The following is a 23,093-nucleotide window of genomic DNA, read 5'->3' as shown; positions in this document are numbered from 1 at the left end:
AAAGTGGGGGAGATTATGCATGGTCGGGAACAGTGTGAAAGAGAGAGAGATGGGCAGAGGGGAGAGAGCGAGGGAGAGGGGAGAGCAGATTAAGAGCAGGTCTCCCTGCCCATTGTGTTGCAGGGCTCAGTGGAGGGGGTTAAGCTGACCACACACGTGGAAGCGGCGCTCTCACGCTCCCAACACTTAGCACAGTCTTTTTGTGGTTTAAGTCTCGCTCTCAGCGCCACTGTTAACCATTTAACATGCTCACTGGGAGCGATGGAGGGAAGGAAACAGAGAGAAAGAGCAAGGGAGAGAGAAAGAGAGGGAGTAAACGCGTGAACAGGATTTTATAGGGATTACATTAAAGCTGCCATTTATCCACAGGCTTTGCTACAAACTCACACAGGAGAGTAGTCTCCCTCCCTGTCTCTCCATGGTGGGGGAGAACAATAACCAATGCTGGGGTTCCGGCCCTGTTTCCATAGTGTTCCCCTCAGCCCATACCACACAACTAAGGGTCACAGTAATCACTCAAACTGATTAGAAGTGAAGAGCGCCCATATCAAATACACACACGCCGCCGCCGCCCCACACTTAACACACTAATCTCCTCATGGGAGGAACTGGCTGAGTTCTGAATAGATAAACAGATTGCTTTGCAGATTTATGCTCCCATTAATAGGTTTTGGGAAAATTTTAACTTACTCCAAACACTTCAATGGCTTGGCAGAGAAATTTCACAATGCATTCCTTGGAACTTCTGGGTGATCCTGAGAAGTAGTTTGTTTTTATGTTTTGATTTTATTTTAAAGAAATCTCTGACCATTAAAACATCTGTAAAAAGACTCTGTTAAAGGAAATTTCTCGACATCCAAGCTGGCATTTTGTTGTTGCTGAAGTGCGTGTTCCTCAAGGAATGTCAAGTGGGCAGCGAACAGTTATGTCATGTTGTTATGTTCCCAATGTGGGGCAGTAAAAACTAGGTGGATAACATCATTACAATGTTGGGCTCCCTGGATTCACAACATTGAACAGTTATTCTAAACCCTGACATTACTGGGACAAGAGACTTAGAGAAGCCATTGAACAATGCATTTCAAAGACATCCGTGGTGGTGTGTGGCACGGGCCTGAATTGTATCTTCCTATCTGTCTGGTAGGTAGAGGTTGGGTAAGAGAAAAAGTCAGGTTGTTGTCTAGGAATAATTCCTTCCCCATGCTGAGGTTAACTAGGGCTAGGCTGAAGTTGAAGCTGGGGACGGTACAGCATCTGCGGCAAGACTGAGACTGTGTCTGCGGCGAGACTGTAACTGTGTCTGCGGCGAGACTGTGTCTGCGGCGAGACTGAGACTGTGTCTGCGGCGAGACTGAGACTGTGTCTGCAGCGAGGCTGAGACTGTGTCTGCGGCGAGACTGAGACTGTGTCTGCGGCGAGACTGAGACTGTGTCTGCGGCGAGACTGTGACTGTGTCTGCGGCAAGACTGAGACTGTCTGCAGCGAGACTGAGACTGTGTCTGCGGCGAGGCTGAGACTGGGTCTGCGGCGAGACTGAGACTGTGTCTGCGGCGAGGCTGAGACTGGGTCTGCGGCGAGACTGAGACTGTGTATGCGGCGAGACTAAGACTGTGTCTGCGGCGAGGCTGAGACTGTGTCTGCGGCGAGACTGAGACTGGGTCTGCGGCGAGACAGACTGTGTCTGCGGCGAGGCTGAGACTGTGTCTGCGGCGAGGCTGAGACTGTGTCTGCGGCGAGACTGAGTCTGTGGCGAGAATGAGACTGTGTTTGCGGCGAGACTGAGACAGTGTCTGCGGCGAGACTGAGACTGGGTCTGCGGCGAGACAGACTGTGTCTGCGGCGAGGGTGAGACTGTGTCTGCGGCGAGACTGAGACTGTGTCTGCTGCGAGACTGAGACTGTGTCTGCGGCGAGGATGAGAGTGTGTCTGCGGCGAGGATGAGAGTGTGTCTGCGGCGAGACTGAGACTGTGTCTGCGGCGAGACTGAGACTGTGTCTGCGGCGAGACTGAGACTGTGTCTGCGGCGAGACTGAGACTGTGTCTGCGGCGAGACTGAGACTGTGTCTGCGGCGAGACTGTGTCTGTCTCGGGCGAGACTGAGACTGTGTCTGCGGCGAGGCTGAGACTGTGTCTGCGGCGAGGCTGAGACATACCTATATGCATACCTAAATAATGTAGATACATGACGTGAAGCCACGTAGAATTTTGCGCTTTGTGTGCAACAAAGCATTCCTTAACTAGCCCACAATATCTGCTGTGGATGGAGCAGTCAACAAGTCGAGAAGTCATTTGAAAGAGTAACACAATTTCAGTGAGACAACTCAAGGGGCGAAATGGCAAGATAATGGAATTCATTGCCCTTGATAATCAACCGTTCTCTGTCGTGGGTGATGTTGGCTTTCGCCGACTGGTCGAGCACTGGTACACACTACCAAGTGTGCTATTTTTCAGATGTTGCCCTACCGGAGTTACACAGTAATAGTGTCACTGCTATTAGCTTCACGACATACATACTATGGAATGTCGTTTGGGTCTTTGCAAGTCAAAAAAAGATACAGTAGCTCTGTCAAAGCTGTACAAAAAAGCCTGCAAACAAGTGAACACCGGCCACAAACGATGAGTTTACAATACCGTGTTGGTAATAAAGCATAATTTGTTCGACCGCAACTTCTGGGGTCGTGAGCTTTAGCTTGGTACCAAGCTAGCACCAATACAACCAGCCTGAAAACAATGACCAGTAGCAACTGCAGTCATTTTCATTATTCTTAGCAATGATTTAGGAATCCTTGTGAGTAAGTATTAGCTAGGTTGCCACTTGTTGTTCGCCTATTGAAATTGAACATTAGTTCATGAAAATAAATAGCTAGCCAGCTTCTTAACCCTGTTGCCCAAAGTGTACTTTATAAGTAGCCAACTTGCTTCATCTGGCTAGTGAGGCTCGACCGGACCAGGTTGTGTTGTGAAGCTAGCCACAATAAGGATGAGGCACAATAGTGGAATTTGCGGTTTGCCTTCAAAATAAAAGTGTTATTGACAGTGATGCAAATGAATACAAATAGTAGAATTATTCCATAGATTTATTTTGAGGGCTAACCGCAAATTCCACTATTGTGGCTAATTCTTATTGTGGCTAGCTTCACAGATGCGTCCGACCACAATTAATCAAATAAGAACTGTCTTAAAAATTAGGGTTATTTTAGATGACACCTAGCTATATAGTTAGCTAGCTAATAGCTACTGAAACAGATGTAGTTTTGCTATGTTGTTTTGGGAAGAACATTGTTTGCATCCATGAGCTAGCTACCTTTCTTTTATGACCATCACTGTAGGTGCACGCGACAACTTTACCAGCATCATAGCATACGTATCGATGAATCGTTGTGACATGTGAAATACGAGTGATAATGTAATCAATGTGTAATAAATACGTAACAAATTCATGAACGAGTTAAATTATGTGAGCTGCAGTCATATTCAGGTCATGACTGGTCAACAGGCTTATTTGACACGTCAAATAGTGTTATTTGTTAAATAGTATATTTCTTGACACGCAAAGACCCAAACGGTGTTCCATTGAAATCCTGGTTGAGAATCAAATAACTGAACAAAAGAACAACGAAACTGTAACGGCGTTCGTCTGTTGAAAGAGGAGCGGACCAAAATGTGGCGTGGTGGTTACTCATGTTCTTTAATGAAAAATGAACGATACATGAAATAACTTAATATACAAAACAACAAACGAAACGTGAAAACCTATACAGCCTATCTTGTGACAACAAACACAGAGACAGGAACAATCACCCACAAAACACACAGTGAAACCTAGGCTACCTAAATATGGTTCCCAATCAGAGACAACGAGAATCACCTGACTCTGATTGAGAACCGCCTCAGGCAGCCAAGCCTATGCTAGACACCCCTACTCAGCCGCAATCCCAATGCCTACTAAAACCCCAATACGAAACACAACAAAATAAACCCATGTCACACCCTGGCCTGACCAAATAAATAACGAAAACACAAAATACTAAGACCAAGGCGTGACAGAAACAGCACAGCAAGTAAGTGACAGACATAGGTTTCGATTGTTTTACTGGTAATGGGGACATACGTAAATGCCAACAAAATAACCTTTTGGTCAGTGTGGTGTGTGTGTAACCTTTGATTTAACTAGGCAAGTCAATTAAGAACAAATTCTTATTTACAATGACGGCCTACCCCGGCCAAACCCGGATGATGCTGGGCCAATTGTGCGCCGCCCTAAGGGACTCCCAATCACGGCTGGATGTGATACAGCTGGATTCAAACTAGGGACTGTAGTGACTCCTCTTGCACTGAGATGCAGTGCCTTAGACCTCTGCGTCCATGTGTGTGTGTTAACTATTTAACTACTAGAATACTTAAAAGGCCGCAAAAATGTTAAATATTGGTATCGTTACTTTTGGCAAGGAATATATTGGATATCGGTATTGGCCAAAAATGTCATATCAGTGCATCACTAGTCAGGATAAGTCTAGATATGTAGCATAAAAAAACCGAGGTAATTTTTGGTACTTTTGGACCAAAAAGGGCATCAACCTTTTTTATTTTGTTCACTTAGAATATCGCCTTTGATTTGGGCAAGGCTGTTATCGATTTTTCATTTTCCAGGCTCAAGTATGAGTGAGTTAAGGTTAAGGTTTGAGCTCCTTTGTATATCGTGGTATGGAGCAGGTATGTAGGACACTGGGACCTTTGCCAAGAGATGAAAAGGCTCAACCTGTCAGGCACCAGCTGCTTCTCCTTGTATAGGAAGATTGCAGTGTTGCAGGGTGTAAAGCAAAGTAAATCAAATCAAAGTATTCAAAGAAAGACAGTGTTATGTAGGGATTCAATAGTCTTATTATGAGGCCACAAGGCAAGACCCAAATGCAGACACAGGAGTCAGATGGTTGAGCTCCGATATTTATTACAACAAAAGGGGTAGGCAAAAGGCAGGTCGGGGACAGAGTTCATAAACCAGGTCAGAGTGCAGGCGATAGGCAGGCTCGAGGTCAGGACAGGCAGGGTGGTCAGGCAGGCGGATTCGGCGTCAGGACAGGCAAGGGTCAAAACCAGGAGGCCTAGGAAAAAAACAGAGACCGGGAAAAACAGGAGCTAGGAGAAACACTGGTTGACTTGGCAAAACAAGACAAACTGGCACATAGAGACAGGAAACACAGGGATAAATACACCAGGGACTAATGGGGAAAACAGGTGACACCTGGAGGTGGGTGGAGACAATCACAAAGACAGGTGAAACAGAACAGGGCGTGACACTTATCTGCTCAAGAACCAATTGCCTTACTCCTTTGAAATAGGTGAGAGTTTCATTGTCAACAAAGAAAGTATCAAATATAGGAGTGTGTACATTCCTTATTTTCTTAACCTGGGTGTTTAAATGAGACACATACACACATCATGGGACAGCTGAGAAAGGCTTGGCTTAATAGGGAGGGGTGATATTATTAGTGTGCGTTGCCCCCAGGGTGAAGTTGGAACTTCATAAACCCATGTCAAATGAGGTGTCTGCTCGTGAATGTGGTTATGTGAACATTACATTCCAGAGAACAAGAAGTCTCCGTACACACTTTCTTTCAGAACTATCCCTCCTGCTTCTCATTATGTGTATGGGTATAAGCATAAATCAACTAATTAAAGCTGGCGGTTTCTTACACTAACTAACCTTTCTCTTTGGTAATGACCTTGGTCTCTCTTGCTCTCTCTCCTGCAGTCTTCTGTCAGATCCCCTGTCTGAGTGGTGGGCGCTGCATTGGCAGGGACCAGTGCTGGTGCCCATCAAACTCGACAGGGAAGTTCTGCCACCTCCCGGCCCCCCCTTCTGCCAGACCAACCCTCAGCCGGAAGGATGGCAGCCTGGCCGGACTTAACTCCTCATCCCACTCCATGTACACCCTGCCGCTGTCCAATCAACAAGGTAATCACCTCGCCATCTGTCTGGCTGGCTCGACGGAACACAAGGACACAGTCTCTGGCCAGGTCTCCAGGTCCTTCCCAGCCAGGTCTCCTGTAGACACACTGTTTCCTCCAGTTCTGCTCATTTTACTGCTGTCCTTTATAAATTGAATTAATCATGCCCTCTCAACTGTTCTGGTTCTGTTTGAACTAACTCAGGTTTAGTTGTTGATGTGCAACGGCCCATTAGTAACTGAGCCGTAATCTACCTTTGCGAAGCAGCAGTGAATGGATTCTCAGTAGAATATGTAATGGGGTGTTTTGAGGATAGTGCTCCATCTATCAACAGTAGACCCTATAGTGAATGAGAAACAGATCATGCCCTAACCAGTGCCATGAAGAGCAGCAAAATGAGCAGCCAGAGCAGCAGACTGATGTTTTGCCTCTCAACGTCTCTCCACTCTCCCTGTCCTCCACTGACACTGACCAAAAAGGGAGACCTTCTTCCAGCTGATGGCGTAACTTGTGTCGCACCACATTATTTCTGCCTCATGCACAAATTCATATTGTTACTCCTATGAACAGAGAAATGTAATTATCCCCCCCAAACAAGCGGCTAATAACAACAACACCTATAGATGCACTTTCCAACTCATTCATTACTACTGCAGTGCTTGTTGTAGCGCGAGTGGAATTATGAAGAACACACACACGTTTTATGGCTTATAAAAGTGTTGAGTAAAAAGTGTTGACAGTGCTGAGTAAGAACTTAAACATGAACTCACTCATATAAACAGCAGCTCTTTAATGTATTCATTGACGGTCTCTCTCTAGTCATGGTTTTGAAAGTTTTGAAATCTCACAGCATCAATTTTGCTGTATATTTCTTTTATGCCTGCTATGTTACTGCAGACATGGTCATCTGAACTATCCAAATAGCCAAATCGTAGGCCTACGTGCACATGATTTGCTCACCGGGCCCGCCGGGAAGACAGAGTTTGTACCTTCAGACACATGAAATGGTTCAAACACCTGGTTGATGTGCTAACAATCATCTGCAAGTTATGAGCAGTCAGAAGTTCACACATCAAGTAGGCTACTGGGCAGCACTTAAAGTAGATGGCCCTAGTAAAAAAAAACAGTACTAGACAACACCAGATTAAGACCTTTAGCTATGGAATGAAGCACTTTAGAATGTGCCCTTTCATTTGTATTGTATCTCTATATGCTAAGACCTGGCTTGGGCTGAAGAGGTTATTTAAAGCCTTTTGGGAACATCCTTTGAGAATCATTGAATTTTAGATTTTACTGCAAGGTCAGGTCCAGGACATCATGTTTTTTACCATGTCCATCCAGCCTGGGTTCAAGGTGTTTCTGCTGGTGTGATGGTAGAGAGTTTTGCCTGGCTGACTGTGCTGTGCGTTTTGTGTCCTGTCCAGTCTCTCTACATCCGTCCCTGGTGAATGTCCACATCCAGCACCCCCATGAGGCTGAGGTCCAGATCCACCAGGTAGCCCGGGTCAAGCTTGGCCAGAGACCCCCCGCAGCCGAGGGGGGTCACTCTATACAGCAGCGCTCCCAACCTGGCCATGGAAACGGCAATGGGCATGAGCATGGGCACTCCAATGGAAACAGACACGGGAATGGGAATGGCCACGGAAACGGACACACCTTAGCCAACGGGAACGACAGCAGCAACTCCAGACCCCGGCAGAACGGATATGTGGGAAGGTGCTTCCAGGAGACTGTCGATGGACAGGTACAGTGATGTACACTGAACACAGTAAATTATAGTTGATGATGATCCTAGCTAGGGCTGTGGAGGCCATGACATTTTGGCAGCCGTTAACTGTCATACAAATAACTGCCGGTCTCACGGTAATTGACCCTTAATTAATAAAACGCGTTTAGTATCTGCGGGCTTCCACCCATAGCCTACAAGCCACTGATGCGGACCTTTGGAACATCTACATTTTAAAAAGTCTAATAAATGTATTTAATATAGCCTACACCTGCACAATAAATACATTATTTATTTTAGGCAGGTCTAAAGGAATGATGATATGAAGAAAATGTCATTTATTTCAGAAGAACAGAATAGCGTATTCTGAGTTGTCCTTACGTTAGGGCCTAATATGACTGCGGGCAGACAAGATTTGCTAAGATTTCCACTACCATTATTTTATAATAAGAATAATACAATTGAACATAGCTGAAGAAAATAGAAAGGATATTTTGTCCAAACGTTTTGAGGGAGGATGCACATGCACCTATTCTGTGTCGAGCGATTAACAAAGTCACAATTTGAAACAGGTCCTCCTATATGCTTGATTTATAATTATTTATGCAACTTTAATTGAGATTCAAACCTTAGGCTATATGTTTTGATTTCTAATACATTGTAAGGCTGCATGATGCGACTCTAATGATGATTTGAAAATAGGCTACGCTAACAGTTAGTTGTGATACACACCTTATATAGGCCTATGGGCAAGGCTACATGATGCGTGTCACTATGATTCTCACTCATCAGACTATTCTCAATGTAATCTTGTCTTTAAATACAATACAGTATACTAAATAATATATGTGTGAAATTAGTTTTGGTTTAGAATGGGCCGTTATCATGCACCTGTCGGAACAAGAGCAAGGGAAAAAAGACATGTCATCAGTATGCACTTGAATAGCGAATGGAGGATGCTAGGATGCTAATAGCGAATGGAGGATGCTAGGATGCTAGTAGCGAATGGAGGATGCTAGGATGCTAATAGCGAATGGTAGGCTACTCTGGTGTCAAGCATACCAATGTGCTAATATTAGGAAAGTTGAGAGTTAAATATAGTAGGCCTTAATAGAGGCCATCAAAACGTTGTTTTCTCGTGCAATCGGATAGTATAGCCAATAGAAACGTTGCATAACATGGGTTTATAAGAACACCTATTTCATTCCGTTCATCAACCAGCTATGAGGAGCTGGCTCTCGCTCCACAACAGGTGATCCTTTTCTACTCAAAATCTGAATGCAAGAACTCTTAAGTGTTTGATTTTCAATTTCATTTGCATTGACATCAGAGTGATTAGAGGGACAGTAGAGCCCTGAGTACCAGGCCATTAGTGACTGGCCGTTAGCAAGTTTGGTAGACTACTAATGACCATCAGTGGCATCAGAATGCAGTTTTGGAGAAGCCTAATTACCATGACTGGTAATACGGTCAGGATGTTTGCCTAGTCTTTGAGGTGAAGACCAAGTTTGGCTTCTGTGTGTTTTACCGTTTGTGCCGCAGGGCAGCATACCTACCTTCCCTCCTCTGTCTGTCTGGTAGAAGCTGCCTATGTTCGAATTTATCCTGCATCCAGGATTTATGAGTTGTCAACACATTGGTCATCTCATGTTCCCCTCCCAACACACACAGACGTGTCAGAAGTTAGTTATGAGTTAGGCCTGAAATGAAGGGAAAAGGAAGGAGACTGAAATCCACTACTTGTCTCAAAGACAAGGCGAACTGCTACACCAACAATGCATCTCCTACTCTCACACACACACAGAGTAAATAAAGACAGAGCAGTGGTGGCCAGTGGAGGAAGAAATTGGAGGACAGGCTCTTTGGAATGGCTGGAATGGAATGATTGGAAAGGTATCAAACTCATGGAAACCATATGTTTGCGATACCGTTCCATTCCAGCCATTACCATGAGCCGTTACTCAGATTTCTAACTCCACTGGCTGCCACTGGTAATTAGAGTTCCTCACGGAGGTCCTGTACAGGCAGCATCTGTTGGCTAGGCTGTAAGAGATGCTCCTTCCTTCTGTATTTCCAACCCTAACGGTAGTTCCCTCTGTAGAGCTGCTGCCAGGCCAGTGTTGGGCTATGTGATATCTGCTGCTGGACACAGAGCAGAGGAGCAGAGGGAGAGTATGTTTGTGCTGGAGGGGATCTCTCATTGTCTATGCCATGTCTTCATCCTGCGGTTGCTTACTGGTTTTCCTCAAATAAGATCTCTGTTTGGTCTTGACTGACTTTGCCAGTGCGTGCCCTAGTTAGGTGTTCCATAGCAATGTGTCCTTATCTTTTCTTCCCAAAGATCTGTAAGGCACCATTTGCCAGGCAGTGAGGTTTGATAATAATCTCTCCAAAATTAGCCAAGTTCCTTAAACAAACCATGCCAGCAGCAGCAGCATTAGGGCTATTTGTGGATCAGCCTGATTGTGTCCTCTGCTGCTGTCTAACCAGTCTCAGGTGTGTTCTGTTCAGCTCACTCTGTCCACTTTCCGATGGGAAGACTCACACACTACTACACACCCATGCATACACACACGCACACGCACACGCACACGCATACGCACACGCACACGCACACGCACAGACACACAGGTATTACACACACACAAATACAGTGACGTTAAGCAACATACTATCAAATGAGGTGGAAAAGGAAGGTGTCAGTGATGTGTCCTGTGTTGTGTGAGTGTGTTGAGATGTGTGTGTGTTGTCATTGCAGTGTGGGAAGCCTCTTCCTGGCCTGACCAAACAGGATGACTGCTGTGGAAGTGTGGGAGCCTCATGGGGCCTGAACAAGTGCACAGAGTGTCCAACCAAACCAGGTGAGTCCCCTCACATACTGAACATACTGAACACACTGAACACACTGAACCACTGAACCTTCTCCAGTGCTTTACCTTGTGTTATATATTTGTTATGATGTGTTAATGTAGCTAAACATCTCCTTTTACTTCATTCATAAACACAATGTATCTCGGAGAATAACAGTCAATTACTTTAACATGGGGTGATAATTCAGGATGATTGCTGATTTGTGTATTCTAGATTAGAAGGATTGTGCCTCGACTCCATTGGCATCGGGACTTACTTGTCGTCTTAATAGAAAATTAAGCAGTTTGGCAGGAGTGCCACCCAGCCTGCGGGCAGGCAGAGAAAGAGGCTGACTCTCCCTCTCCTACTTTAAGTAACAGAAGAGAATGAACCGCTATGGTCCCTGACCATAGTTGCCTGGACTGTCGCTGCTGTGTGTTCCCTCATTGTGTTTGTAGTAGAAGAGCACTCCTGACCCCTGATGACCCCCCCCCCCCAAGGACCCCCAAGTGCTGTTACTGGAGCTCTCCAAGGAGGTGTGTGACGGTTGGGAGAGACTGTCCCTGCCCTTCACTGTTAATTTCTATCAGGAAGAGGTCTGGCTGCGGTAGATGTCAATTGCCTGCACAGGGTGCTGTCATAGCCTGTCCCTGTTTAGTGTGTCTGTCTGCCGGAGCTCTAATCGCGAGCAGACATCATCTCACTCACTCCAATTAATCACAAACACAAATCTATTCTTCTCTTCTCTCTGTGCCAGAATCTCTCTCTCTCTCAATACCCACATCAGCATCTCTTTTGGATTCCAGATGGTTTCCTCTCCTCTGTCCTTTGAAGTGGGGAGAAACAGAACTATCCCTCCGTTCTCTCATTATGTAGTTGTTTAGGGGCAGCTTGGGCCTCGGTCCCAGGTCACATGCAGAGTCAGATGAGAGAATGAAAGACAAAAAGAGAAGGATGAAGCCACATAGGTCCCATGCTAGTTGGTATACTTTGAAGGACTTAATAGGGAATACTTGGCATTTCTTTCCAGTCTTATTGTTCCCTGTATAGAAATATATCCAGAACTCGCTTTAACTGGCTTGATTATACTTTGTATAACTAAAACAAGTGGACAAGCATAAATGAAGAGTAATCATTTTGTCATCCCGTACATCTCTCTGGGACTGGTCAGGTCAGTCAGTTGAAGGCTGGATGACAAGAATCTGTAAGGAAGTAATTTTGTCATGTAAGTCATTGTGGACATCGACGTCTTGCTCCCAGACAAATTAAACAACTTCTTTGCTCGCTTTGAGGACAATACAGTGCCACTGACATGGCCCGCTACGAAAGCATGTGGGCTCTCCTTCACCATGGCCAACGTGAGTAAAACATTTAAACGTGTTTACCCTCTCAAGACTGCTGGCCCAGACGGCATCCCTAGCCACGTCCGCAGAGCATGCGCAGACCAGCTGGCTGGTGTGTTTACGGACGTATTCAATCAATCCCTATCCCAGTTTGCTGTGCCCACATGCCTCAAGATGGCCACCATTGTTCCTGTTCTCTGGATAAGAGCTAAGGTACAGTAACTGAGCTAAACGACTACCGCCCGTAGCACTCACTTCTGTCATCATGAAGTGCTTTGAGAGACTAGTCAAGGATCATATCACCTCCACCCTGAATGATACCCTAGACCCACTTCAATTTGCTTACCGCCCCAATAGGTCCACAGACGACGAAATCGCCATCACACTGCCCTATCCCATCTGGAGAAGAGGAATACCTATGTGAGAATGCTGTTCACTGACTACAGCTCATCATTTAACACCATAGTACCCTCCAAACTCATCATCAAGCTGGAGACTCTGGACTCGACCCCGTCATGTGCAACTGGGTCCTGGACTTTCTGACAGGCCGCCCCCAGGTGGTGAAGGTAGAAAATAACATCTCCACCCCGCTGATCTTCAACACTGGGGCCCCACAAGGGTGATTTCTCAGCCCTCTCCTGTTCTCACTGTTCACCCATGACTGCGTGGCCATGCACACCTCCAACTCAATCATCAAGTTTGCAGACGACACAACAGTGATTGGTCTGATTACCAACAACGACGAGACGGCCTACAGGGAGGAGGTGAGGGCCCTCGGAGCATGGTGTCAGGAAAATAACCTCTCACTCAACGTCAACAAAACAAAGGAGATGATCGTGGACTTCAGGAAACAGCAGAGGGAGCATCCCCCCATTTACATCGATGGGACAGTCGTGGAGAAGGTGGAAAGTTTTAAGTTCCTCAGCGTATACATCACAGACAAACTGAAATGTTCCATCCACACAGACAGCGTGGTGAAGAAGGCACAACAGCACCTCTTAAACCTCAGGAGGCTGAAGAAATTTGGCTTGTCACCAAAAACACTCACAAACTTTTACAGATGCACAATCGAGAGCATCCTGTCGGGCTGTATCACTGCCTGGTACGGAAACTGCTCCGCCCACAACTGAAATGCTCTCCAGAGGTTAGTGAGGTCTGCACAATGGATCACAGGGTGTAAACTACCTGCCGTCCAGGACACCTACACCACCCAATGTCACACGAAGGCTAAAAAGATAACCAAGGACAACAACCACCCGAGCCACTGGCTGTTCACCCCACTATCATCCAGAAGGCGAGGTCAGTACAGGTGCATCAATGCTGGGACCCAGAGACTGAAAAATAGCTTCTATCTCAAGGCCATCAGACTGTTAAACAGCCATCACTAACATTGAGTGGCTGCTGCCAACATACAGTACAGACTCAAATCTCTGGCCACTTTAATACATTTAATAAAGGTGTCACTTTAAATAATGCCACTTTAATAATGTCTACATATCCTACATTACTCATCTCATATGTATATACTGTATTCTATACCATCTACTGCATCTTGCCTATTCCACTCAGCCATCGCTTCATCCATATGTTTATATGTACATATTCTCATTCACCCCTTTAGATGTATGTGTATTAGGTAGATGTTGGGAAATTGTTAGATTACTTGTTAGATCTTACTGCTGTCGGAACTAGAAGTACAAGAATTTATCCACACTCACATTAACATCTGCTAACCATGTGTATGTGACCAATACATTTTTATTTTTTTATTTAACTATGCAAGTCAGTTCTGAACAAATCGTTGTTTACAATGATGGCCTAGGAACAGTGGGTTAACTGCCTTGTTCAGGGGCAGAACTACAGATTTTTACCTTGTCAGCTCGGGGATTTAATCTAGCAACCTTTCGGTTACTAGTCCAACACTCTAACCACTAGGCTACCTGCCACCCCAGGTAGCCAATACAATTTGATTTGATACCTTAGAGAACTATTTATGACTCTTTATAACTTGTAAGAAACTGCTAAATGTTTTTTGCACCCCATGGCAAAAAGTGTAGAATTGCAGTAAATAAGCTTTAAATGTGCACCATTTCCTCTCCACCAACAAGAGGGGTGTGGACAGTTTGTGTCATGAACGGTGCTTGTGCCCATAGAAATAGACGTGGTGCGTGCTCACATGCACAGGGGAGTGCGGGATGTTCCCCAATGCTGGAAAGGGGGCCCCAAGTGAAAAAGCTTGGGAACCCATGTCTCCCCTGGTCAGCTCTAAGTCAAATCAAATCAATTTTATTTAACACATGCGCCGAATACAACAGGTGTGGACCTTACGGTGAAATGCTGACTTACAAGCCTGTAACCAACAATGCAGTTTTAAGAAAATACAACACAAAAAAACGGATTTAAGTTTCCCTGCATTAAAGTCCCCGGCCACGAGGAGCGCCGCCTCTGGATGAACTCTTTCCTGTTTGCTTATGGCGGTATACAGCTCATTGAGTGTGGTTTTAGTGGCAGCATCGGTCTATGGAGATACATCCATCCTGTTGTTCTTCCTCTATCCGATGGGAAGGATTCACTGAACTCTGACTGATTTTGATTTGGTAAGAGATTTCCCATCCAAGACACTGCCAGACTACATAGTTATTTTTGGTAGTTAAAGTATTATTATTGTTATATGGAGTGGAGAAAGCCATGGTGCAGTGGGGAAACTAATGGGTTTGTGTTTTTGGGAAGGACGGAGGTTGACGTAATGGAGGTTATGACAGTGAGATGTGCTTGTCAGTCCCAGGCCTACACTATGGAAGCCCCAGCCCTGTTCAGCCTCGAATGCACTGTAAACCCACATGCGAATGCGTAATGAACTCCAGTTAAATAAGACCGTGGTCATCTCTCCTCTCCCTTTTGTTCTTAGAGTGAGAGAGTGAGAGAGTGAGAGAGTGAGAGAGAGAGAGAGAGAGAGAGAGAGAGAGAACTGTTGTTCAGAGGAGCTAGACAACCCAGCACACACAATCACTGCAAACTAGCTGCATTTAATTTTGTTTTACCTGTTTTCTATTGACATTTATTTGTATATATCCATAAAAATGATGCCAGCTGATTCATGATTTCGACTGGCTGAGAAAAGCTGTCTGCATGTCTTGTCTCGTCCCAACTAACGACACTTTCATTTCTATAGCACAGCTGTAGATCAAATTTCAGTTTTAAAACAATGTTTCAAATGTTGAATAGACAGACAGCAAGGTCTATACCAATTGTAGTTCAGAACCAAATGCTAGTCTAAAAGAAGATAACGTCTAGATGCTTATTATAGTGCAAATAAAGTTTATAAATTGCCTGGCTGGGCTGATGAGAAAGTATATTGCTCAGTGAGATGGAACAGAGTAAATAGGCATTTCAACGTCATAGCTTTAGCCGGTGGTAACTTGTGGAATAGACACCAGCTGGAATGTGGTTTTAACCAATCAGCATCCAGGATTAGACTCTCCCATTTTATTTTTTATTTTTTTGAACCTTTATTTTACTAGGCAAGTCAGTTAAGAACAAATTCTTATTTTCAATGACGGCCTAGAAACAGTGGGTTAACTGCCTGTTCAGGGGCAGAACAACAGATTTGCACCTTGTCAGCTCGGGGATTCGAACTTGCAACCTTTCGGTTACTAGTCCAACGTTCTAACCACTAGGCTACCCTGCCGCTCATTGTATAATGACTGATATATCAGTGCCTCAGACTTTTTGGAACAGGGACCAACATGCTCTGGTTTTCTACATTGATCACTTTAAGTGAAAGGTTCATCATGTAAATTAATCTGAGACATTTGAGAAGAGGCCACTGGCTCTGCCCTGAGTGTGACTTTTTGACCTGGTGTGAGAGTGACTATATGGAGTATATGGCCACCCATAGTAATTATATTTCTATGGTGCCACTATGGTTGGGCAGTATACAGTCAGAGACTGTATAAAATGTTCTCAATGGGCTCATTAGCATTTAGCTGGATACCACCTAATCGCCACCACTCCCTGTGTGTACCATGGTTTATGTAATTCCATAAATTATGGCTCAGGTTGTCTCTCTATCTGTCATTCCGGGAAGTCTTCCCTCCCATTGACTCTTCTACTCCGGGACGCTGGGATGCTTCCCAGGGAGCAGGATCAGAGGTACCTCGGGCCCACATAAATCACAGCCCCAACCACAGGAGCCCTGGCCCTGGAGGCACCTCCTCCCTAGGCCACTGAGGTCACACCGTGATGCCACAGTATGATGATGTCAGCCTCCTGGCCCTCTGCCCCTTGACCTCTTCCTATACTGAGAAAGCACTCTCTCTCTCTCTCTCTCTTTCTCTCACTTTCTCTCACTTTCTCTCTCTTTCTCTCTCTTTCTCTCTCTCTTTCTCTTCTCTCTCTCTCTCTCTCTCTCTCTCTCTCTCTCTCTCTCTCTCTCTCTCTCTCTCTCTCTCTCTCTCTCTCTCTCTCTCTCTCTCTCTCTCTCTCTCTCTCTCTCTCATTATTCCTGACCATTAGATCACTAATATAACATGAGGTGGAGGAGAGGGCAAGTTGCAAATTGACCCACATGAGATCATCCCTCCCAGTCCCATGGAGAAATACTGAATCTGCCATTCATTTAGGACCAAAGCATGTGCGTGTTACTTTTTACTAACAGTGATCAAACATTGAACACTTGTTAATGACCGAGATCAAAACCGAGCAATGGGTGTGACTTTGCTAAACATCTGCTGTGGTCCGTGCCAAGGTTCCAGGCTGCTCTCTCTCTCTCTTTACTGCTGCATCCGCTCTCTCATGGTGATTAGACAGAGACGTTTCCATCCTTTGATACGTTCGGATTCGTTCTGTGTTGATTTAGTTTAACGCCGGGTGCAAACAGTGTGAATCTTTTAGATAGACAGCGGTGTGGCTAAGGAGCCTGGCTGCTCACAGGTATAAATCCTAATGCAGACATAATCTATCTGTCCCAGAGAGCACCGCTGTCCAAGGCACTGTGCCAGTGAGTTGGAGGCACATGGAAATGAAATGTGTGTAATAAGATGCATGTTAGGCTTGTTCATCATAGGGTATGGACTGTACCATGTCGTCTCTTGGCCTTGCCCCAGTGGTAAATATTTAATGTCGAGTGGCGGCAGTGGGGGATTATGAGAGTGTGTCTGTTTTTAAATGGGAGGTCACAACCACACTGCCATGGGCATCGTAAAGAAGGGAGGAGAGAAAATTAGATAAACTGTCAAACTACGAACAAAGATGCAAAATGCATCAAATGATGTTGAACACTGAGATAATTAATAGGATGTTTTTGAATAAGGATTCAATCAAACCGAACATGATTGAGATCAATGCCTTGATCGAAGCAGCTCAATTGTCTATATAGAATGTCTGCCACAACATGGTAATTGTCGGTGCCTGTGAACACACAGCTGGGAATTTAATTTACTCAATATCAAACTTTTAGCTGGTATACTGAGTTTTTTTGTAAGACAAATGTTTGCTTTGCATTAGTGTATTTATGTCTGGGACTGATCTCATCATGGGGATGTTGATGTTGGGCTAATTATTTACATTTTAGTTATTTAACAGACAGTCTTATCGAGAGCGACTGGTCCCCTGTGGGAGTCGTTGCAAGCTCCATGCTCTACCAACTGAATCACAGGGGACCTAGGCTCATGTGACTGTCTCATCTGATGTCCCAGCGCTTGACTGGCTGGCTGCTACTGAAGGTCTTATTTACAGGGCTGGTGATATGGGCCATGCCAGATTGGCAAACTTGGCGTGTGCCAAACAGACATTCGGCTTTGAAGGCAATTTACTTCCCCTTAGCTGTTTTCTCTAATCAGCCGTTGGCCTGGAGGCCAGAGGGAGATGACTTCTTTCTCATCTTTGTCTCAAAGGGAATGAAACAACTCCTTGTGATTAAAGAGTTGAGTTTGGTTTGCCCCTCGGGTCTCTCCATGGCGCCAGTTTGTCCCATGGCGGTTTGTTCTCAGAAAGCATGTCACTTAAAGGGTCTTGAAGGGTCTTGGCACTCATGTCTGTTGTGTTCCTATAGAATATCTACCGTTGGAATGGAAAGGGAAGATTGTCTCCCCTTCTCCTGTGGATTGCATCCATTCCCCCTCTCTGGTCTACCTCTTCGTCTCAGGTTCTCCAAGCTGAGGTTCTGGATTAGCCTGGAGGTAGGGAGTGACTGGGGGCAGGCCTCATGGGGGAGCTGGATATTGTGGGTTCAGTACAGTGCTATGCCTGTGAAGGATGTGCCAATCGGACCACAAAATAGGCCTCCACATAATGATTGCACTAAATTTCCAATTAGATTTCTGTCAAGCAGAACCCATTTGACTAGCTAGACCTGCCCCTCTTCCTCCCCACTCCCCCTCTCTCTCCTTACCATCACTCCTCTTTAGCGTAACCTCTCCTCCTCTCTAAATACCCTCAGTAAACCCCCGCATTGAAGCCTGTCCTAAGGTAGCTTTGACACCTGTTTTAGAGTAGAGCTTTCACTGAAATTGATTTGGCTCTCAAAAGAAAGCAATGCCACCTACTAAGAAATTGTATATGACGCTAAAGCTTCTATATGTATCTTTTTGGGTGACCAGACTAAAGGGGGATACACGTAAGGCCAACAGTCTGTGTCCCTGTGCTTCCTCTTTGTAAAGCACAATGAATATGCACCAGTCTGGTTTCTCTGTCCCAGCATCCATGTAACCAGGGGGAACACTAATGATGCAGCAAGGTCACTCTTGCGTTCGACTGCTTTGGGATCTAGGACAATGAACATTGTCTGGGTCAGCATGACGGCATGTCAAAACCATTCCACAGTGGCATTCTACCCACAAAACATCCTGAACTAGGATATATGCTAGATACATAGCCTACAATAGATTTCGCTCTTTGGGTATGTTTGTTGTCGATTGCACTAGCCTATAACTAGAGCCCAGAGTTTTTCCTGGTAGGGTAGTTAGGCAAAACTTCTGGTCCTATTTATGCAGTATATTTTTGGTTTGCCATTGTCTTTAGCAGTGGGTTGACCATAGAGATGATGACTTGTCATCTCAGGTAACCTGCTGGTGAAGCTACTTCAGACAGACCTGCTCTCCTCTGTGTTCTCTCTAGTCTCTCGGTACTAATAAGCTTGACTGGGAGGCCCGCCCCCTGCTGGGCATCTCTTGGCATGTGCTCCTGCAGTCACTCAGGGCAGAATCTGATCCTGTCATCATGGGGGTCGCACCTGCACCACCCACTGCCCCGTCACAACAGCTCATTACCCAGATGCATCCCTGGGGATTCCATGGGTGCAGGACGGGGCGGGTAGACAGGAACAGGCGCTTCACTTTGACACAATTATCTCCGACCCAACAGAGGAGCTCCCGTCTGGTCTGACCCACTTCTGATCTGCTGTGTGAACCTTCAGGTACTTCCACTAGCCCTGCCTGCTCCACAGCCCTGAACGCACACTGTGTTGTGTCTGTCTCACAACCACTCAGATGGGATAACATGGAAAATGATTCAACACCATAAATAAGATTGTAGGTATATTCCAGGTACCCAACAAGACTTCACCCTCCTCATCCCTGCGATTTTGATAGCCTGTTGAGGAACTGAGGATCACCAATCCCACAAACGGAGAGAACTTTTGTAGCTGGATCTGGAATCGGAATTCCACCTAATTTTTTCAAATTAACAGCTTATTACCTGTGTATGAAGGTAAAGGAAAATAAATGGCAGGGGTTCCCAAACAGAGGAAGAGGAGGGCTGACTGCAGGGTCTCTGTGTGGTGTGTGTCCTACAGTGCTTCATGGTGAGGTAAGGGCAGATGTGCTGATGTGGCTGTGGGGATCCCGGGCCTGTTTGCATGAAAGGGGCTCTTGTCAGGTCCTGTTGACCCACCGTCTACATGCCTGTCAGACGGCCTGCGACACCACTGTCTGTCAGACTACCTGTCTGCGACATCACTGTCTGTCAGACTGCTTGCCTGCGACACCACTGTCTGTCAGACTACCTGTCTGCGACACCACTGTCTGTCAGACTGCCTGCCTGCGACACCACTGTCTGTCAGACTGCCTGCCTGCGACACCACTGTCTGACAGACTGCCTGCCTGTGACACCACTGTCTGTCAGACTGCCTGCCTGCCTGCAACACCACTGTCTGTCAGACTGCCTGTCTGCGACACCACTGTCTGTCAGACTGCCTGTCTGCGACACCACTGTCTGTCAGACTGCCTGCCTGCGACACCACTGTCTGTCAGACTGCCTGCCTGCGACACCACTGTCTGACAGACTGCCTGCCTGTGACACCACTGTCTGTCAGACTGCCTGCCTGCAACACCACTGTCTTACAGACTGCCTGTCTGCGACACCACTGTCTGTCAGACTGCCTGCCTGCGTCACCACTGAAGTCAACATTTTTTTACTCTTCCACTGGATGTAAAGGGAGTGAATACATTGTACTGTCCCATCATGTTGAAATGAAAAAGACACCCTAGCCAGACTACAAAATTATGAGGACGGCCATTCTCCTTTTAACATGTGTCTGATGATATTCTAGGAGGCTCTTCGTCTGCGTCTCCTCTTTCAGTTTTCCATAACTGTGAAATCTGTGACTAATCACATTGCTCCTGTCCAACATTCAGCTCCGATTTGCACCTACCTCAATCCCACCTCAACCCCTTCCCCCTATCCCTACAAGTGATGGCTCAGTGATTGCCATCTGATATTGAGAATAGCCTCCTTCCTCAGTACCAACAACTAAAGGAGCATGCCGAATTAATAATGACATCATGTTTTCAGGCCTCAGCAAGTGTATGGCTGCGCTGGAGGCATGAATGGACACAGATACAATGATGTACTGGCTCTGTTTTTCTGTGTATGTGTCCCCAGGGTCTATGTAATATGATTATTAATGATGTTGTGTGTTGTTGATGATTTTATGTGATGGCAGTACTGTCTTATAACTGTGGTTGATGGGGATCCATTTCCATGGCAGTGTTTTGGTGTCCCGCAGGGCCCAGCTGTGGGTCCCCATCTAATTTCTCCCCCCGCTAAGCTCAGCACATTTGTAACATATGGTCCCCTGCTAGACATAAACCATCCCTCTCCCTCCATCTGTGTGTTATGGATGCAATACTTTTTAAAGTAGACAAGCAGAATGTGATGTCTCTTTCTCTGATCAGTGCTTTTTCTTTTTCTCTTTTATCCCACAGCATATGCAGTGATTGCGAACGGCCAAGTGGAATGCCCCAAGGGTTACAAGAGGGTGAACCTGACTCATTGTCAAGGTAAGGGGACGAAGATGACAGAGATGAAGATGATGTCCTGTTGATTTGCTTGTGTTTAGTTATACCAATAGCGCAGTGGTCACCAAGTTAGTCAAGCTCACTTTCACAGTCAAAAAGCAAGTTGAGCATATTGGCTATATGCCTGCCCTGACAATATTGTTCTTCTCAGACCATATTATATCTCAAACTTGAGTTTTGATAACAAAATAGATCAGTTGGTGTAGCGCTTGCGAGGCAACGCTGAGCATAAAATGAAATAATTTGCTAATAATTTGCTTTTTATTTGACTGGACTGATGGTACCTGCTTCTGATGGTCATGGTGCTTTCAAGACAACTGGGAACTCGGGGAAAAAAACTATCAAATCATGATGCCAGTGATCTTCAGGTCAAAAAGTCGGAGCTGTAGAAAGATGCCAACGATTCGAGTTGGATGACCACCCTGCCAAAAAGTCCCAGTCGCATCTTGTTTTTTTTGGGGGGGGGGAGTTCCAAGTTGTCTTGAACGCACTGAAGTTGTAAGTCGGAGATATCCGAATTCCCAGTTGTTTTGAACACGACATTAGTCTCAGCAGAGGGAGGGAGAGAGCAGCAGAGGGTCTGCCTCTCACGGTCCCTACTCTCTCCTTCCATTCTTCTGGTGAGACTGACCAGAGAGAGGAGACACCGTCTTCCACCGGATGGCAAAACTATAGTCGCACCTGCACAAATTCATGTAGTTCCTATGACCAGAGAAAGTTAAATATTCCTCTATATTAAAATAGACACAACCAGCTGCTAATAATGATAAAAAACGCAGGGCTATCGATACACTTGGCTACTCATATATTGCAGCTGTATTGTGAGTGGAAGTAGGGAGAAGCGCGTTTTATGTTTTTAATCATGTTGAAAAGTGTTGACAGTGCTGAATAAAAACTTAGATATGATCTCACTCATAAAAACAGCAGTTCTTTGCTGTGTTCTTTGACATTCTCTCTCTGGTCAGTGTTTTAAACCGGGATGCTGGCCTTCTAGGCAGAGTTCTTCTGTCCAGTGTCTGTGTTCTTTTGCCCATCTGAATCTTTTATTTTTATTGGCCAGTCTGAGATATGGCTTATTCTTTGCAACTCTGCCTATAAGGCCAGCATCCTAGAGTCACCTCTTCACTTTTGACATTGAGACTGCTGTTTTGCAGGTACTATTTAATGAAGCTGCCAGTTGAGGACTTGTGAGGTGTCTGTTTCTCAAACTAGACACTCTAATGTACCTGTCCTCTTGCTCAGTTGTGCACCGGGGCCTCCCACACCTCTTTTCATTCTGGTTAGCTCCAGTTTGTGCTGTTCTGTGAAGGGAGTAGTACACAGAGTTGTACGAGATCTTCATTTTCTTGGCAATTTCTCACATGGAATAGCCTTCATTTCTCAGAACACGAATAGACTGATGAGTTTCAGAAGAAAGTTATTTGTTTCTGGCCATTTTGTGCCTGTAATCGAAACCACAAATGCTGATGCTCCAGATATTCAACTAGTCTAAAGAAGGCCAGTTTTATTGCTTCTTTAATCAGAACAACAGTTTTCAGCTATGCTAACATAATTGCAAAAGGGTTTTCTAATGATCAGTTAGCCTTTTAAAATGATAAACTTGGATTAGCTAACACAATGTGCCATTGGAACACAGGAGTGATGGTTGATGATAATGGCCCTCTATGTAACGTAGATATTCAATTAAAAATCTGCCGTTTCCAGCTACAATAGTCATTTACAACATTAACAATGTACAGTGCATTTCTGATCAATTTGATGTTATTTTAATGGACAAAAAATGTGCCTTTCTTTCAAAAACAAGGACGAATCTAAGTGACCCCAAACTTTTGAACCGTAGTGTATGAACATAAAATAAAAGCTGTCAAGGACAGTTTATGCTATCCAAAATAGTGTCAAGAGTTGCCAGCAAACGCAGTAATTAATCTA

At 45.3% G+C, this 23,093-nt stretch overlaps 1 protein-coding gene across 2 annotated transcripts in view; it reads left to right on the top strand.

Moving 5' to 3' along the window:
- Nucleotides 1–23,093, top strand: part of LOC124001769 (latent-transforming growth factor beta-binding protein 2-like) — a 160,721-nt gene that overhangs the window by 91,583 nt on the left and 46,045 nt on the right. For both annotated transcript variants that reach the window (XM_046308818.1, XM_046308817.1), the window contains exons 6-9: nt 5,753–5,956; nt 7,374–7,693; nt 10,434–10,536; nt 21,072–21,146. In XM_046308818.1, the coding sequence (XP_046164774.1) occupies nt 5,753–5,956; nt 7,374–7,693; nt 10,434–10,536; nt 21,072–21,146 (702 nt within the window). The remainder of the gene's footprint in view (nt 1–5,752; nt 5,957–7,373; nt 7,694–10,433; nt 10,537–21,071; nt 21,147–23,093) is intronic.

This window comes from Oncorhynchus gorbuscha, linkage group LG17, assembly GCF_021184085.1.
Source record: "Oncorhynchus gorbuscha isolate QuinsamMale2020 ecotype Even-year linkage group LG17, OgorEven_v1.0, whole genome shotgun sequence".
Lineage (NCBI taxonomy): Eukaryota > Metazoa > Chordata > Actinopteri > Salmoniformes > Salmonidae > Oncorhynchus > Oncorhynchus gorbuscha.
The sequence above is the reverse complement of the archived record's forward strand: the minus strand, read 5'-3'. Positions and strand labels throughout refer to the sequence as shown.